Source organism: Melitaea cinxia, chromosome 5 (assembly GCF_905220565.1).
Source record: "Melitaea cinxia chromosome 5, ilMelCinx1.1, whole genome shotgun sequence".
NCBI lineage: Eukaryota > Metazoa > Arthropoda > Insecta > Lepidoptera > Nymphalidae > Melitaea > Melitaea cinxia.
The window spans coordinates 15192566-15211414 of NC_059398.1; the positions used below are offsets into that span (position 1 = coordinate 15192566).

The 18849-nt window shown below is 34.1% G+C and overlaps 1 protein-coding gene across 1 annotated transcript in view; it reads right to left on the bottom strand.

Annotated features, from left to right (window-relative positions):
• LOC123653873 (proline-rich protein 2-like) overlaps positions 1-7518 on the bottom strand; it is a 79292-nt gene extending 71774 nt beyond the window's left edge. Inside the window, exon 1 of the mRNA XM_045589851.1 lies at positions 7431-7518. Within this exon, the coding sequence (XP_045445807.1) occupies positions 7431-7518 (88 nt within the window). The remainder of the gene's footprint in view (positions 1-7430) is intronic.
• Between the last annotated feature and the right edge of the window lie 11331 nt (positions 7519-18849).

Sequence of the window (18849 nt, forward strand, 5' to 3'; positions counted from 1 at the left end):
CTTTCAATGTTGTATTATTTTTATTTATTTATTTTATACTTTATTGTACACCACAAAAATATTACAAAAAAAAAGCATAAAGAGAGTTACAGTATTATTTACTTTTATATTGTTCAAATATAAGTACTTTGAGCTACTGGTGCAGCTAGACTTAAAACTAACAAAACTATGGAACGCCCAAAAAGGAAAAATGAAAATTAAAATGAAAATAGTCAAAATATCAAGATTATGAAGGTAATCATCATAGAGTTTAAAATCGCTAGCATCAAATATATAGGTTGCTCGACTCCTAACTACTCCTAACTTCATATAAGGGGTTCTGAGGGTTTTGTAGATCATATGACACGCGAAAAAAAAAAAATCATAGCCCCATTTTAAATTTTACTTCGTCTTAATATACGAGCTATTCTGGTAAAGTACTTCTGCATAAACGTCCAATGCTATTTCCTTAGCATTAAAAACGTTGATAAAGTAAAATATTTTTTATGTTATGAGTCGACCATCCTGTACCTATATGTAATCGCTATTTTATGATTAAAAACGAAAAAATCTATACATAATATCCCTTTGTATCGACTTCTCGTCTTTAAAAGGGCTCGTAAGAATCTGAATCTGATCTAAATAAGCATTTCGTTAAAAGTATTAAACGAAAAGAAACGTCTTCCTTAAGTCGGTCCCTTAAGATAAGGGAAAGAAAGGATGAAAGCGATCGCGATAGTGAAACATAATACTTTTAATGAGATTATAACTGAAAGATAGAAAGTAGGAGGAGTTGCTTATAGAAATTGCTATATTTATATAAGTCAAGAAAAACGATTTTATCTACTTCTATTATATTATATTTCCTAAGTTTCTTCATATTTTGATAGATTAAAGACGATTTAACTATTTAGAGAGCACTTAATTCGTTTGGAAAAGTATGTCTTAATCTATTATTCATAGTTTTACTAAAATATTATAATACCTATAAAAAAAATAATATATAAAAGTCGAACAAAAAATATATAAAAACTAGCTAACCCGGCAAACGTTGTTTTGCCACTAAACGTTATTAACAATTAGGGGTTAGTAGTAGAATGGTGAAAATTTGGGGATGTATGTATTTTTCAATGCCAAATCATAATAAAATAAAAATAAAAAGTTTAACAAAAAAAGATCCAGACCTACCCAATATGCACACTAAATTTCATAAAAATCGTTAAAGCCGTTTCGGAGAAGCTTGCTAACAAACACCGCGACACGAGAATTTTAAATATATCTCTCTCTCTCTAAACGTATTTACATGGATCTCAATTAATACAAAGTCACAAAAGAAATCACGCCGCAGCACGAATATCCCACGAAAATTAGACTTACGTATGCAAAGCCGCAGAGTTAACAATACATAACTTAATGCTACATTGCATTATAGAACAGCTTCAAAATTATGCAACCAATTAAATATTTAAACAAATACAACATGAAATATTCCTGTTTCATGTTGTTATAAATTTGATACGTGGTTAGTGTTTAGATTTTCTTTAAAATTTTGTAGGAAGTACGTTCACGTTTTCCAAGTAAAATATAAATTCTAACAATTACCCAGCTTTCAACTACAAACCCGTAAGCTCTAATGATACCGCAGCTATTGCTACTCGGACTCAATAACAGTTTATTATTATATCGATTAATTTAATATCGCGTGTACAACTGTATATTCTATGCGTTGTACATTTCTATGCGTTAAAATTATTTTCTTGAAGCCAAAATGGCCAAATATTTTAGTTAATTGTTAAAATATATATGGCTATTTAAACTGGTTAAAATTAATATCATTTATATTACTAGCGACCCGCCCCGGCTTCGCACGGTTGCAAAAATTATCGATTTTCCTCTACTATATTATGCATGTATTATACCTACATACAAACCTTCCCCTGGAATAACTCTATTTACTAAAGAAAACCCCATCAAAATCCGTTGCGTATTCTTAAACATCTAAGCATATAGACAGCGGGAAGCGACTCTGTTTTATACTACGTCCTAGTGATTATGTAATTCTTATTAAATGTCTTTATGTAAATGACAGTCATTTAAAAAGTAAGCACTGTTTAATATATATTTTTTTTTACATTTTACTGATCTGCTGTATTTAGGATATTAGGAGGGATATTTTTTTTTAATATTAAGAAAACGAATTGATATACACATAAAACCCTGTGTGGCTACGGTAGTAAAGAATATAGCCACCCCCTCTCTTCCCGTGGGTGTCGTAAGAGGTGACTAAGGGATAACCTAGTTCCACTACCACCTTGGAACTTGTAAAGCCGACCGATGGCGGGATAACCATCTAATTGCTGGCTTTAAAATACACAGGCCGAAGACGGGCAGCAGCGTCAGCCCTGCGGTCACCAACCCTCCTGCCCAGCGTGGTGACTATGGGCTAACCACATGAGTTCGTGCCATTTTTGCCACGAGCTTGTGGAGGCCTGTGTCCAGCAGTGTACTGTGATAAGCTGAAATGATGATGATGATACACATAAAAGTTAGAATTATACCAATATCTATTGTTTTGTAATCAAAACCAAAGTTATGCTACAACTGATTGATTAAATAAAGATGTAAACACATTTAAACAAAATTAATATAAAAAATTAAACTACAATTAAATTACACTTATAATTATTGCATCGGAGCCAAATTTTATTTTTTAAACAATGAAAATATATCAACATTTCCTTAATACTTATTACACGTCCTACACATAGGTCCTACATGACGATATTAACTTTTTAATAATGCATACGATCGTTGGATTACACGATAAGACGTTAGTATTCACGTATAGGTAACGACAAAAACTGGAGCAAGGGTACGACCACCCTGGAGGGTTCGTTGGGTGCATGTCACGTGGTATTCATGACGCAAATCAAGAAAGTTGTATTTAAAGAGAAAATAACATTTTTCAAATATACGTGTCGATTTTAACAAAATGAGTTAAGTTCGTTATATCGTTAAATATTATTAATAGTTATTAATACTATAAAAATATGTTTAGTAAATAAAAGCTACAGTGAAAATTAACATTAAGTAAAATAATAAATTCCTTGACTTCGGATGTATTGTTTCTTTTTTGTTAGGGAATCAGAAAATACGGAAAATTCTCTTAACTCTTACAAGATGTCAATTGTCTTGTGTACAATATCTCGTCTGGAGTGTATCTGAAGGTAGGATATGTTTTAAGTTCGTAAATAACATAAAGTGATAAATGCAAGCTTGTTTATTTACATGTCATACGCACGGTTTCCCCAGTGAAAACGATGCTTGGATAAGCAGCGGTATCGCGTCGGCGGCGCAGCGTAACAGTTATATGGAGCTCGGGTGTACAGATATTACAAAATTACGGGATAATGTAATCTTTGAATTTGTTTTTGAAGTAAAACTCCTTTACGCACGCTTGACTTGGCGAGTAAGCTGGTGAAAGCGTGACGAGAGCGTCACGAAAAGTGTGATCAGGCTAGGCGAACGGAAGTTTAGGAGATAGTTAGTGAAGATAGAAAGTTTTACTTCAGTCGTGTGGTCTTACTAAAGCACACTCGTTTTTTTTTCAATACTTTTTACATATCTAACGAAATAAGATTTAATATTCATTAACTTCTGTATCCTAGATATTAATAGCCTCTTTATCTTCAATCTTTTACCTCTGGAAGGTAGTATACAATTAAACACACTGTTTGCATTATTTCGACAACGTAACAGCTTAGAAATGCTGTGTGGTAAAGTATTACTCTATAACTATTGTTATTCTGTAATCCCATCGTCAGATACACAAATAAAACAGTTCGAATAATTGGTTTTCGAACAAAAGCTTAGAAGTTTTGATACATGCATTAATATATACCTATTGCTTATAACGGATTAGATGCATCAATTATCAATGTGTTGCCGTTTTTCTCAAGGCCTTTAAATAGCAGTGAAAGCTGGTCACCCTATGTTGATCACACTTCGAATATTAAACTGCATATTTGCGACAGATGTCGCGACCTCCTGTCGCCGGTGTTTCACAATAACATACAAAAACATTCATTACATTATTATAATTATTCATTGTGCAGTTGTTATCATATACACCTGATAGCGATCGTTACTTATAGTAGGGAATATATCCACTAACCCACATTTGAGCAGCGTGGTGGATTAAGCTCCTACATGGGGAAAGAGGCCTATGCCCAGGAATGGTATATTACAGGCTGAAGCGTTCATACAAAACATAAACGTTTTGTTAAGACCTACAAAGAAAAATGTATACTGTAATGAATGTAAGTTCGAAGAGATAATGTACATAAACATAAAAAAAACTTATTAAGCTAATTAAAATTAATTTAGTTTTGGCCTTAATTATTAATTTATTGGCATTATAATAAAATCAGTAATGACCACATGTGAGAACATAAGTTAGGCACGTCATAAAAATGGCGCCAAGAATATGTTAGTATCGTTACTTTTTAGTTTAATTATGTAATTATCTTAGACGTGACTTCCTGAATAGCTCGTATGGATTTTAATTTGTCTTAACGTTCACACGATGAGATTCCATTACATCAAAAATCTTCTCCTGTGTAATTTATTATTAAATTTGTAAACATTTTGATTGCTTCCCTGCTTTTATACATCTTACAAGTAAGTGATACACCTTCCTAAATAACTATCTAAAAACTGTAGAGCAGCTTTTAAGTTGTCAAAAAAAAACAAGCTTTATGAAATTAATGAACAAAAACGACTAGCTATACAATTTCGAAATTATGTAACTTTTGATAAGATCTGTCTGAAATATAAAATTACTCCTGGGGGGAATTGGGGATAGGGTCGGCAACGCGCTTGCGATGCTTCTGTTGTTGCAGACTTGCAGTGTATAAGCTACGGTAATCGCTTACCATCAGGTGAACCGTACGCTTGTTTGCCGACCTAGTGATATCAAAATAAAAGAAAAAATTCTGTCTGCAATTTCTTGACCGTTAAAATTTATCTCATTTATCTTCTTTCTTTTATTTTTAAAAGGCAGTTTAATATGTTTTGTTTTTTAAACTATTTTACATTGACATGAAAGCAGTAACGGTATTTTTTAAATAAACTCATCTCAACAAACAAAACATGTAGGTACAGGTGAAATCAAATGTAGAATTTCGTCAGTAATATTCATCACATTAATACAAATGAGACACAACTTATCTCAATGTAAGGTACGTCATTAAAACACACCATCTTACTCTGAGTACCGTACGCGCGTACTTTCGTGTGCCAACTTGTGATTGCTCTGGAGGTAAAATATTAATAACCAAGTGACAGACAAATTACACACGCTGTTAGAAATAGATCACAATAATATTTACGTCTTTATTTAACCAACTTGCAATGACCCCTGTTATAAATGATAATTTTTCCACACATGGCTGGTTTTCTAGTTTCAGAATTTAGCTAAAACATTTTAGAGGTCGCTATCAGGTGTACATGATAACGACCGAGACCGACGGCTTAACTTGCTCTTCGAGGCACGGTGGGGAGACCCACAAGGACTGCACATACACCCAGACCACGGCATACACCTGTATGGCAAATACAAATGTTTGTCACGTGCGGGGATCGAACTCGCAACCGCCAGCGCAACAGATCCAATCCATGGCTGTGACCGTTGCGCCAAGGCGGCGTCAATTATTCCTCATCATTACAGCCTATTGCAGTCCACTGCTGGACATAGGCCTCCACAAGTTCACGCCAAAAATGCGCGAACTCATGTGCGTTGCCCATAGTCACCACGCTGGGCAGGCGGGTTGGTGACCGCAGGGCTGACTTTGTCGCACCTAAGACGCTGCTGCCCGTCTTTGGCCTGTGTGTTTCAAATCCAGCGGTTAGACGGCTGTCCCGCCATCGGTTGGCTTCTTAAGTTCCAAGGTGGTAGTGGAACCTTGTTATCCCTTAGTCGCCTCTTACGACCCCGACGGGAAGAGAGGGGGTGGCTATATTCTTTGGTGCCGTAGCCACACTCATAGTAGGGAATATATCCGCCAACCCGCATTGGAGCAGCGTGATGGATTAAGCTCTGATCCTTCTCCTACATGGGGAAAGAGACCTATGCCCAGTAGGAGGACCTATGCCCACAGGCTGAAGCGCTTTAGAGGTCTAAACGGCTAAACCCTTAAATAATAAGGCATTTATTAGATATTTAGTAAAAGTTTAAATAAATGCTGAAAGTTATAAAGAACAACTATTTTATATCGGTATGTGATCGAGCAGTTTAACGGTAGCGTTAACGACTTAGCTGTCTGATCTAGATGACCTTTTCGATTACAAAACGTAACATCACGAGCTTTGATGCAGGTTATGTGTGACGTGATACTATACCTGTAGCAGCCATTACTATTTTAGATATTTACTAAGTTTAAGATAAAAATGTGTGCAATTCAACGCGACAACGCTTACAGAAAACTAGTTACTTAAAAGATAAATATCCAGGTGTTTGATATCTATCTTAATATAGCAGCTGTGTGGTAGTGATAGACAACGAGATAATATTAGTGCCTTTAAAATCGTTAACATCGTACAGCCTCACATAAATTTCGAAGTAATAAATTATTAATCTCGCTAAAACGTTAATAACAGCTTCTAATTGGTTCAAATTAATGAGGGGTTATATCCATAAATCTATCAGCACGAGATAAATGGAATAGACTTATCCGGTCACGAAGAGCATCTTGCGGATCAACGAGATGGTGTGAATACCGTGCAGATAGTATCGCGGGCGACCGATGGCTCCGGAGATAGGAGCAAGCACGAGCATGAACCGGAAACGAAGTGCCTTACCTTATAACAATACGCTTTCTCTGGGAGATAAAAATAATAAGTTCTTCTTCACTGCAAATACGACGCCGTGAAGAAATTATATGAGAGATTGAGGTTAAGTAAAATTTGCCCTTCGAATTGCAGCTGCGTTTCGCCCGTTATATTTCTGACCAGTCGGCAATATACACGTCGTAGCCATTGAGGCAGTAAAAGCTAGATTCGGTTTATGATTGCGTCGGAGGCGAAGGATCGAACGCCTTTCTCTCGAGTGCTAACAAATGAGCCGGGATGAAACAGACGTGATTTATTTATTCAAATCCGATGCACTATGATGCCGGTCACGTCTTTCTTTGATTTGTATTTAAGGCACGAATGAAGGTGTTGCTGATTTGTGTGATCTACTCGCACTAAACTTGTAATAAAACTTAATGGCGCATTCATTAGAGTTATTAAAGTCATTAAGTTAATAGTTGGTTTATTATTCAGGAAATTATGAAAAGCAAGACTAAATCTAAAATTTACAACAACTGAGAGAGTATTATATTTATACGTATATATGTAAATTGCATTGTTCTGATTATATACCTTGGTGAACTCAGCTTGGGTCTGGTTACCGGTCAAATGTTTCAGCATGTTTGTTAAATTCGTAATTTTGCAATAGTACCCCATTATGTGTCCCATTATCAGCGCCATTGGCACCATTGCTAAACTACGCTTGCCACTAGCTCAATCCACTAAGGCATTGGATGAGCGTTGCGTTTCAAATGATTTCTCAAAGTTGAGTCACGACCGAAGATAATTTGCTGGTTTGGCATTTATTTCAACGCCAATGAAAAACGTGATATTGATAAGTAAATATTATTTATTGTTCCATAATTTTTGAATATGCAAAAGCTATTATTTAAGAAATTATCGCTTAAAGCGTTGGCTCATTCGATTTTAAAGGTTGTGACTCATGATGAAGTAAGATTTGTAAAAATGAACATCGTTATAGGAATAGATTGCAAATCTGAATCACTATTCAATGTAATACAGTACAAAGAAATTTTAATTTATTTTTTTTTTTTTTTTTTTTTTTTTTTGTAGATATGAATTAGTTAAATTAATGTTTTAAAATGATCAAACCCAAATTGCGCACTTGGTACTTCTCTTGGTACGTTGCTGAACTCACAATTAACCGTTCGTTATGGTCAATGCACCGGAGATATATGAAATATATCATACTTTGTTGACATAAACATCAATACAATTTACACAATCCATCACAGGTATTTTGTACGGTCTGTCATTTCAATTCGATGATTCACTGGCGAAGAAAATGTCCCTTTGTTGTCGGATCATTTGCAAGCGAGCTTGTCGATTTCGACCATTTGTAAAACTTGTGTCTGGATAAATCATTTCGATTCCGCAATTATTATATCTAAACGGTAGCTTTCGGATTTAGTACCAAACTATGTAACCGATAATATTGACCTGATGATAGGTTAAGAACATTGTGCAGTGACTAAGTTCGGTTAATAGTTAAAAAAGTTAGTTAGTTCGGTAATTAGGTTTACTTTTTATTATCCGACTTTCAAAAAATGAGGACGTTCTCAATTCAATTATATTTCGATATATTTTTGACTGTGTGGACCGATTTTGATTTTTTTAAACGATAGGTGTTGCATGTCATGTGGTCCAATTTATTTATGTCATGTGGTCCAATTTATTTTTTAATTGAGATCTAACAAGTACTTTTCGAGTTATATCTAATAACGGGCATTTACTTGACTAGTTTTTAGTCGACCTACGTTGTATTTATACCGCATAACTTTTCACTGGGATTCCGATTTTGATGATTATTGTTTTGAGTAATCTTCGATAACGCGTATTTACTTGACTATTTTTTCGTGTATATGTATACGTTGTATTACTTGCCGATTAAAGTCGTTTTTTTTCGTTTGTTACATAAATATATATTTATATATATTGTGTTAGCTCGTCGTTAAATCATCTGAAATATATTAATTTTTTTCAAAGAAACAAAAACGTGCCTAATAATTAAAAACAATTGAAAACCAACAATAACTTATTTTAAACTATTTTCTACTTTCATAATACATATGCGTTGGTTCAATTCAGTTGTTCAACTTGCAAATGGACCTCAGTAATTGTAGATCCGAACGAAGCCCTTTGTCTGCAAATCATCTCCAACACAACTACGCTATTAAGTGATTAGAACATACAAAGGTTTGACACGAGGGTCGATTTACAAGGAAATCGGAAGGGTTGCTTTCATTAGTACGGCTTGTGTATATGTCGATTATTTTGCATGTCGATCGCATTTGTCCTCTCTATAGGGTGTTTTGTCAAATAACCTTTTCACCCTATGTACTGCGTGTATTTACATAAGATATAATTTTATACGTTTTGGAGCTAGCAAACAGGCAAATAGCGAAGTTTTTCGTAGAAATCTTTTTTAAGCTTTTTCATGTCCAATTTTTCAAAACTTATGATCGACATTTAAGGTATCTACTAATATTAATTAAAACATCAGTGGTCATATTACTTTTGTAATATAAGTGTAAAAAAAATAAGTACATATACATAATGAAATTTCGTGAAAAACCGTGGTACTTAGTCCTTCCAAGAAAAAACTACCTGACTTAACAAATCAAAAGCAACACGACTATGTTATTAAGCTTATTCAATTTTATATTAACAGTGATTCTATTGCAAGATATACTGGCTGTGCCTGCGTTGTCATTCGTGCATGTTTCATTTCTATATATTACCGTAAAGGTGACGAACATTACAACTTATATGTGAATTACTAAATATGAATTACTAATATAAAAATTGTAACACACAACATGACGTTAAAATTTTTTTTAATATGCAGAAGAATTGTAGTATAATTGTTTATCTTAGATAATTTGGTACTCTTAAGTAAAAACGACGTGTTACTTTAAATAATTTGAAATAAATAAATGACTAATGTCACAAGCTAAGCTTGTCGATTGTTACTTACTGTACTACTATTTAGTTTACTGCTTAGCTACTTTCAGTTTGAGCTGCATTAGCTCAGCTCGCGTAACAATTATCGCGCGAATATTGCACAAGATACTTATGTTGACTTTTACATACACAGTCAAATCATACAATATTATATAGCAACATCTTTGGTAATTACAACCTGTGTAACAAAAAAAAATCTGCTTTTATAAATTTATTCCACTATAGATACTTTTTTAACCGTCCTTAATACAATATAAAAAAATATATAACTTTTTGTCGAAAAGTCAGACATTGAGGTTCGTAAGTTTAAATATACAAAAAATATAATATTAATGTTAATATAAAAAAGCAGAAAGATATTTTTTTAGGACTGATTTTAAGGAAAATATTGGAATGTATAATTCACTTGAAAAAATATTTTCACGAAGAAAACTTTCTTAGTTCGCCTCAGTTTATACATACTTATGTTAGGTACATGTGGCCTCATATTATCATTTCATTTCGAAAGCAAATTTAATTATTAATGCTTTTACGACTACGAAAGGCTTCTTGCCCAGTATTGGAACATTGACAGACTGCTAATGTACGATACAGTAAATCAAATCAGATTAAAAATTCCTTTGTTCAAGAAGGCTTCGAAAGCACTTGTGAATTGTCACTTTACAAATGAAACGATGACGATGCGTAGGCGCAACGGTCACAGCACTGGATTGTGGCTGTTGCGCTGGCGGTTGCGGGTTTGATCCCCGCACATGACAAACATTTGTATTAGCCATACAGATGTTTGCTGTGATCTGGGTGTTTGTGCAGTTTATGTGGTGTTAAGGAACGTCTCACATCTTGCGTTGCAACTCTTGGTTCACATCGTGTGGTCCGCACTTTAATTTATCGGTCATCGGTGTGAAGTGTTTATAAACTGTGAGTGCAATAGACAATCAGTGATGTGACAGAACGTTAGGTATATAAGACAGTGATTTGACATTTGAACTCTCTTTCCCTTACTTCTTCTCGTCGTGCGAAGTGTTTGCGTAATCTTGTAATTTGCAATACAGAATTGTTTAATTTCTCATATCTTTCATTTTCAACCATTTCAACGAACAACAAATTAGTAAATACAAGCAGCAAAGCAATGCAAGAAACATTTGGCGCCCGAACAAAAGACTTCAAAACAAGATCCAAGGAACACATGGCCGACGTCTTCTGCCGAGCAGTGATGCACCTCGCAGCATGATAAGATAAGTGCCCTATATTTATCCAAACCCATGATTCCCAATCCTAATCAATCCTATTTTTAATAATCATGATTACCAATCCTAAATCCTAATCCATCCTAATCTCTTAAATTTATATTTCCTTTTTTCCTATTTCCATTTATATTTCAAAATTAGCATTCCGCTATTGCAAATTTACAATGATTTTTGGTTTAATTTCTTAATTGCCGCACTACATTAAACAAACATGTGTTCTTATATTCAATTTTCTTGTTCGAATTTCTTCATTTAATACAAATTTACAATAATATTTTTCAACTTAACCTCTAAATTTCTTTCATCAATGCATTAAAATTAATATTTCACAATAACTTCTTATTCCAAATTTCTTTCATTAAGACATTAAATTTAATATTTTATAACAGTAGTTTTCAATTTACTTGCATATTATTTTCATTCTAAATTTACTAAATAAATTAAATTTAATGTTCTTATATTACTAGTTTAACCGCTTCAGATTTTTATTTCTTTACTTCAAGGTGTGTCACACCTAATACAAATGTTTTCCATACATTAATACAAATGTTTCTTCAATACTTCATTCAATTTAATTACATTTAACTTTTTCTAAATTCCATTACTTAATACAAATTAAACTTAATATTTTATTATATTAGATTTCGAGTCAACAGCATCAAATTTTTTATACAACTACGATAATACAAATGTTTATACAACACTTAATTCAATTTAATTACATTTAACTTTTTATAATTCCCTTACTTGATACAACATTAACTTAACAACATAATTCAATTCATTTCAAAAATTAATTCAATTCATTTCAAAATTAATTCAATTCTAAAGGCAATATTAAGCCTCAATCCTATTTATTGTGCGATGCTTAGACGATTTGGCCGACTATTTCAGCGTTGCGGTACATGAGGCTCACCACGTGGTTGGGGCTTCTGCCATCTTGTCTTGCCGCTACGCGCCGGTCTTCTATGTGTCGTCGATTGAGGAGCTTCAGCTAAGACATTTGCATCATTTCATTTTATTTTCTTTTCTTTTTTGAGGTGTCTTGTAATTAACTTAAATTCAATTGTAGTTTACATTAATCCAGTTCATATTCAAATTCAAATAACTTTAGTATTATTCATATTCATATACAAATAATATTAGTATTATTCTAGTTCATACAGTTTTCTATTTTCAATAATTACAAAAAATATTTTCTATCTATATTTTTCACAATGTCCGAACCTTCAATATCAACTATGAACAAAGAATCCGGGATAAAGGTTTTAATTGTAAAGCGCAGTTCTATAAAAGGACAAATTACTAAATTCAAAAACTATTTAGACAAGATTACAAGGCAATCTCAACTGACGGGTATCGAAGTCGCTGAGCTTTCACTGAAGCTCAGTCGCTTTGAGAATCTGTCCGCTAAATACGATGAGCTGCAAACTCAAATTGAACTGATAAATTCTGACAATTTAGACGAAGAGCTCGATGAACGTGAACGCATTGAGCAAGATTTCATATTATGTACCGCGATGGCAAAAAATATCATTGAAGAACAAAATGAATTAAAGAATTTAGAACAGGATAAGAGACGTCGTGAGTCCTTATTCCAAGATGCTCAATGTGGTCGCGATCATAATAATGAGAATTTTATAACCTTGCCGCAAATACAAATTGCAAAGTTTGATGGTTCGTTCTTCCGTTGGTTAGAGTTTCGAGATACTTTTAATAATTTGGTTCACAACAATAGCCGCATTTCATTAATTCAAAAGTTTCATTATTTAGTTTCTTATTTGGAAGGCGATGCAGCTCGGGTAATTTCAAACATTGAGGTTTCCGCAGCCAACTATAATAGCGCTTATCAATTACTTTATGAACGTTACAATAACAAAAGATTACTTGTAAATTATCATATTAAATCATTATTCAATATTGAAAAAATAAACCGCGAATCGGACACTTCATTACGCTCTTTAGTCGATCATGTTTCAAAAAATTTACGCGCTTTGGCTAACCTAGGTCAACCTACTGATCACTGGGACACATTAATTATATATTTGGTTTCATCTAAACTCGATGCGCAAACACTTGTCAAATGGGAAGAGCTACGCAATAGTTTAGGTGAAGTCCCTAGTTTATCCGAATTCAATAAGTTTTTGATTGATAGGGCTTATGTTCTTGAATGTACGCGTCACAATAGGAATGATCAAGGTTCTAGTTTTCATAATAACATTTCAACAAATAATAATAGTAAAATGCAACATTCAAGGCCTGTCAATTATCATTATAATCATCATATTAAGCGTGATCGACCAATTTCAAATTCACTTATTACTACTAATCAAAACGACAATAGCACTTTGTCTAAGTGTGTTGTCTGCAATCAAAATCATAGGATTTATGATTGCCAATTATTCAAATCAAAGTCCAGAAAGGACAAACTAAACGATGTTTCGAAGTACAAATTATGTATTAATTGTTTAAGGCAGGGTCACTCTTTAGTCGAATGTCGATTAGGGCCATGCAAAATATGCAAGAAGCAACATAATACTCTATTGCATCCAGTTGACGAACCAAAGGTCAACAGTGCCTCTGGCGAAGTCTCTGAAACTATAGTAAACTTTTCAAACAAAAATTCAAATAAAGTTTTATTGACTACTGCCCAAGTATACATTTTGAATCCAATCACTAAAGAGCCTCTTAAGGTACGGGCCTTGTTGGATTCAGGCAGCCAGTCATCCTTCATCACAAAATCTCTTCAACAGAAACTTGCAATTCATTCAAATCCAATTTCTACAAATGTTATTGGTATCGGTCACTCAGATAAACAAACAAAAGAAAGCTGTGTGATCCAATTAAAATCCATTTATAATAATTATAAGACTAAATTAAATTGTCTTGTGCTTGATAGGCTGATTGGGAATCTGCCTAAGGCACCTATAAATATACAACAATTGAACATACCATCGCACTTGCATTTAGCTGACCCCGATTTCAATCAGCCAGCTCCTATTGATATACTAATAGGAGCCGATCTTTTTTGGCAACTCTTGAAGAATGAACGTATTTCTTTAGGTGCAAACAAGCCTACATTACAATATTCCAGTTTCGGTTGGTTGATTGGTGGTCCTATTTCATATCAAGCTAAACAAGCAATTTATTCTCTTCCATCTTTCATTTTCTCCATTTCAACAAACAACAATGCAATAAAATACAAGCAACAAACAATACAACGAAACATTATTAATTATAAATTACAAACATTATTTAATACAACCCACCGCGCCTCGGAGAGCACGTGAACCAATCAGGCCCGGTTGTTATCATGTACACCTGATGGCGATCGTTACTCATAGTAGGGAATATATCCGCCAACCCGCAATGGAGCAATTCGTGGTGGATAAAGCTTTGATCCTTCTCCTACATGGAGAAAGAGGACTATGCCCAGCTACGAGATATTACAGGCTGAAGCGTAAGCGTAAATTAAACTTTTTTTTGGTATCACAGGCGAACCCATTTACGGGTGTATCCAGGACCCCCGGGTAGGCAGTCCTAGACCGTATGTCGGCTTCAGCACTTGGGGGTGCAATACCGACCAAGCCCCTGCAGGAGCCTTCAGCCGCTTTAATTGGAAGGTCCCAGATCTGCAGGCAACATGAACCCTCCAGCGACAGGCTGGCGTAGGCGAAAAGGCCAGACTTCTCCTCCATGGGGACTGTCCGGCTCACCTCAACAATCCTGACGACGCCATGTCTGGCAGGACCGAGTTCCTAAACCGGCCCAACACGGGCACGGGGGCGTTACTGGAGGCGCATTAAGTATAGCGCTTCCTACGCACCCCCGTTCGTCGCCTGCGGAGGGAGGCCTCGTCGGCGGCCTCCTCTCTCATCCGCTCGTCATTCTCCTTCTGGGACATTACTGTATCGCAGAAGGAGACCATCGCCTTCCAGGACTCGTCGTCGCCGAGCATCGCGGTGATGACGCTCGGCAGTGTCAAGTCTCCTTCGAGGACTGTCGTCAGATCGCGAAGCAGCGCCGCCCATCTCGGGCACACCTCGAGGGTGTGCTGAGCAGAGTCCACCGCCGCGCCACAATCGTGACATTCAGTCGTCGGCTCCCTTTGGGCCGTCCGACACAAAGCGTAAATTAAACTTGCATTAGTTTTAATTATATAATTATAGTTAAGCGTGAAGCTAACATGTAACAAAAGGAACTCTGCAATTAATCTTCAAAAAAATGTGTTTCATTATATTATTACAATATCGTAAGCTTCGGTAATATTCCTATCGAAATGGGAACATATCGATTTTATTGATCGATTATTAATTGATATTATGGATGAATCAAGTTACCATATAAGTGATGATTATATAATGAAGCTACAAGTGAGCCGCCCCTTGATATAATGACCGTAATGAGCTCATCATGAGGTGGCTCTGATTGACGTGATATGCGATCACTTTTACGGTAGCACGTGGACGATAATTACAAGACTGCGGTAAGTTACCTATTGAGTTTGAAGTACAGAGTAAAAAAAACATCTCGAGAACTTTTATATGGATTTAGCTAATGTTTCAAAGATACGGAGCTCACAAAATCAGATTATGATACTTTTTTCGAACTCTTTATGTCTTCAGATTCTCTATTAAAATTTGTATTAGTGTTTTAATCTTTTTATTTGTTTCCAAACAGCATCTACGAGTATACTGTTTTTAATCATTTTTGAATACTTTACCGTGTTTCTAAAAAAGCGTATTACCATTGGCGCCATAATGACAAAAAATATAAACAAATTAGATGAAAAATAAACGGGTCAATGATATGATATGAGCAACCTGTCTACTGAACAAACAAGTATTGTTAAATATTATATATAGTCCCTTTGTACGGGAGTGCGTCTCGTACTTGATCGGTTTTACTACTCCGCTAGGACACAGGTACGGTCCCGTTAAACTTTTATTACTGTTATAAATTATATTAAGGAAATATTAATTTAACGTGCACATAAAATAAATCCATATGAAACAAGCATAACGATTTCTAAGTTGAGTGTACGAGTTTAAAATAAAATTGTGATTCTTTCGACGCCTACATTAAAACAACAACTATAATAAATTGTAATTAATAATAATAGCCGGGTTTCCTGTTGCGTAACATATTTTATTCTATTCCAACAGTACCATTATAAAGGCTTTCATTATGCAAATTACTTCCTCGTCGGGCTGCAGCTAAAAAGATAATTATACAACATTAGTATCATTTTTCGACTGACAAAGATTATACATATTTACGTAACTGTTACCTAAAACGAGTCATTCGATTTAATTTTAACGAACGTACGTGCGTTCTATGAAATCGATTTCATAAAATGTTATTAAAGCTATTTTATTGCGATAACTCATTTTGTCAATGGTACCTATGTTACAGAATAGGACAGATTTTATTCCTGTTGTTTTATTTTTCAATTTGTTGAACTAAGCGGATTCATCCACGCTGTTACTGCGTGTATTTTACAGTTTTAAGTTGAAACCAAACATAATATTGCCTATAAATAGATATATACCTCTCTCAATACAAAGGCTTTATGAAACGCAAAACATTTTTTTAAATCAGTCATTTGTCATTTTTATACGAGAAAAGTTCACAACTCAGATCCGCTTACACAAACGACTTAGCATATTTAAGCTTGCCGATATACACACCAAGGATTGCCTCCCACATTTGATTGCAGCCACTGCGAGATGGCATAGTAAATTTTATTTTAAACTCTTATCATATATATACAGGAGAATATTCAACGAGTCCCACGCAAGTTTCTTGCTAAATCCACCCTAATACTGGTTATGATTAACTGTATCTACGTATTAAGTTTTTACTATTTATGATATTAAATTTATCATGAAATATTGTCATTTCTTGATAAAAAATTGTTTGATGTATTATACACAAATTGATATAATTTACTGCAAGATTATCTAGAAGTATTCATTGCTATATTGCTGTGCTTTTTTTGAACCACGCTTGCTGAATTAGTTTAGCGTTTAGCCACAATGTTTTTACTCTCTTTAACTTTACAAAACGTGTATTTTATTTTAACAATTTAAATTTCTCCACTACTTATATTTTACCAATAATAATAATTACATTCCCAGTTTTTATTAATATCATCCTCGCTTCGTAGTACTCATATAATACCAAGAAAAAAATGTTAGCTTCTCATCATTTTAAATCAGCGTTCTAGCAACCAAGCAAGCACACGATTAATGTGACCTCTTTTTGGTTACACATGTGAAGCTAAATGATAAAACATCGCCAAATTAAATAATAAATTAATACTCGTAAATTTGTCAAAAATAATTGGAACAAAGCACTAATGCTCAGATCATTCGTGTTTATTGTACTTATAAATGCGCTAAACTTGTAATAATGATAGGAAACGCGAGATGTGTAATACATAGCGTTATAAATCACACAAACGCCCACATTACAGGTTTGGGCGGAGGACTGAAGTGAATCATACGGAATTCAGAACATTAAATGCACTTGTACAGCGTGTTGCACTGTAGATGTAAATGAGCTGGAAATGACAATTATATTGTTCTTACATAATAGTCGTATTATGTAGGTAAAGTAATGAAATTACAGATGTTTATGATGATGGATAAATTTTTTTTCGTAAGAGTAGGTACTAGTAATAAGAAACTGGGGATTTGGAATCTTCTGGATTGAAACTTGTAGATATATACATGGTAATTCTGAAAACAATCGCTACTTTTAATCGTGAAATGCCTGAAAAGATGAAAAAATATTAAAAACATTAAACTCTCTTAGTTCCATCGTCACAGCGGTCCCTTCAACTACCGTAACTGTACCTATATATTGCTTGCTGTGCCTTGTATTGTGATTCCTTAAATCTTTGAAAATAAACAATTATTCTGGCAAATGTCTTAAAAACGAATTTGAACACTAAGATATCTTTACGTTTTAAAACTCTGAAGCGGTGATAAATTAAAAAAGCAACTTTGGAACGATTCTGATTTATAGACAGTATTTTAAATCTGCCAACATTTAGCAAGCTTTAGGTGTTCCACAAAAACTAACACAATTATTTATTATTAGTTTCAGTCATATAAAAAACTAGCCGACCCGTGCCCACTTCGTTGGGCGTTAATTATTATCATATTAACCAAATAACATACATACTTTAAAGAACAAATTTTATAGCACTTAAATAAATAATATGTTGCTCCCGTGTATTTATTATCCAGGCTAGGCTCCAACGCCATCTATCAAAAATCGAGAAAACGTCGTCGATAGACTAAAATAAGACTAAATTAATAACGTCGAAAGACTAATAAATTGTTTTCTAATAGCGATAGATGGCGCTAGTTTATTTACCATTTTGATATTATATTTTAACCTTTTTCTTATTTACTGAATTTTTTGTTCAACTACAATAAAATATAGCCTATGTTACTCCTGAATAGTGTAGCTTTTTGTTAGTAAAAGAATTTTTATAATCGGATAAGTATTTGCGAAGATTACCCCCTACATACAAACAAAGTTATAAACTTTACCTCTTTATAATATTAGTATAGAATACTGTCGTAATACTCATCATATCAGTATTTGAAACTGTATAACAAGTATGGTATTAACTTACACTCGAGAGCAAAGAAATCGCACACCCATACATTTTCATTTTGACCGCAAGTATTTTTTTTAATTTAATGTCGTTTGCAAATACAACTTGAATTAAATTGAAGTACACATTGTTAGCTTTCTAAAAACCCATTATGTG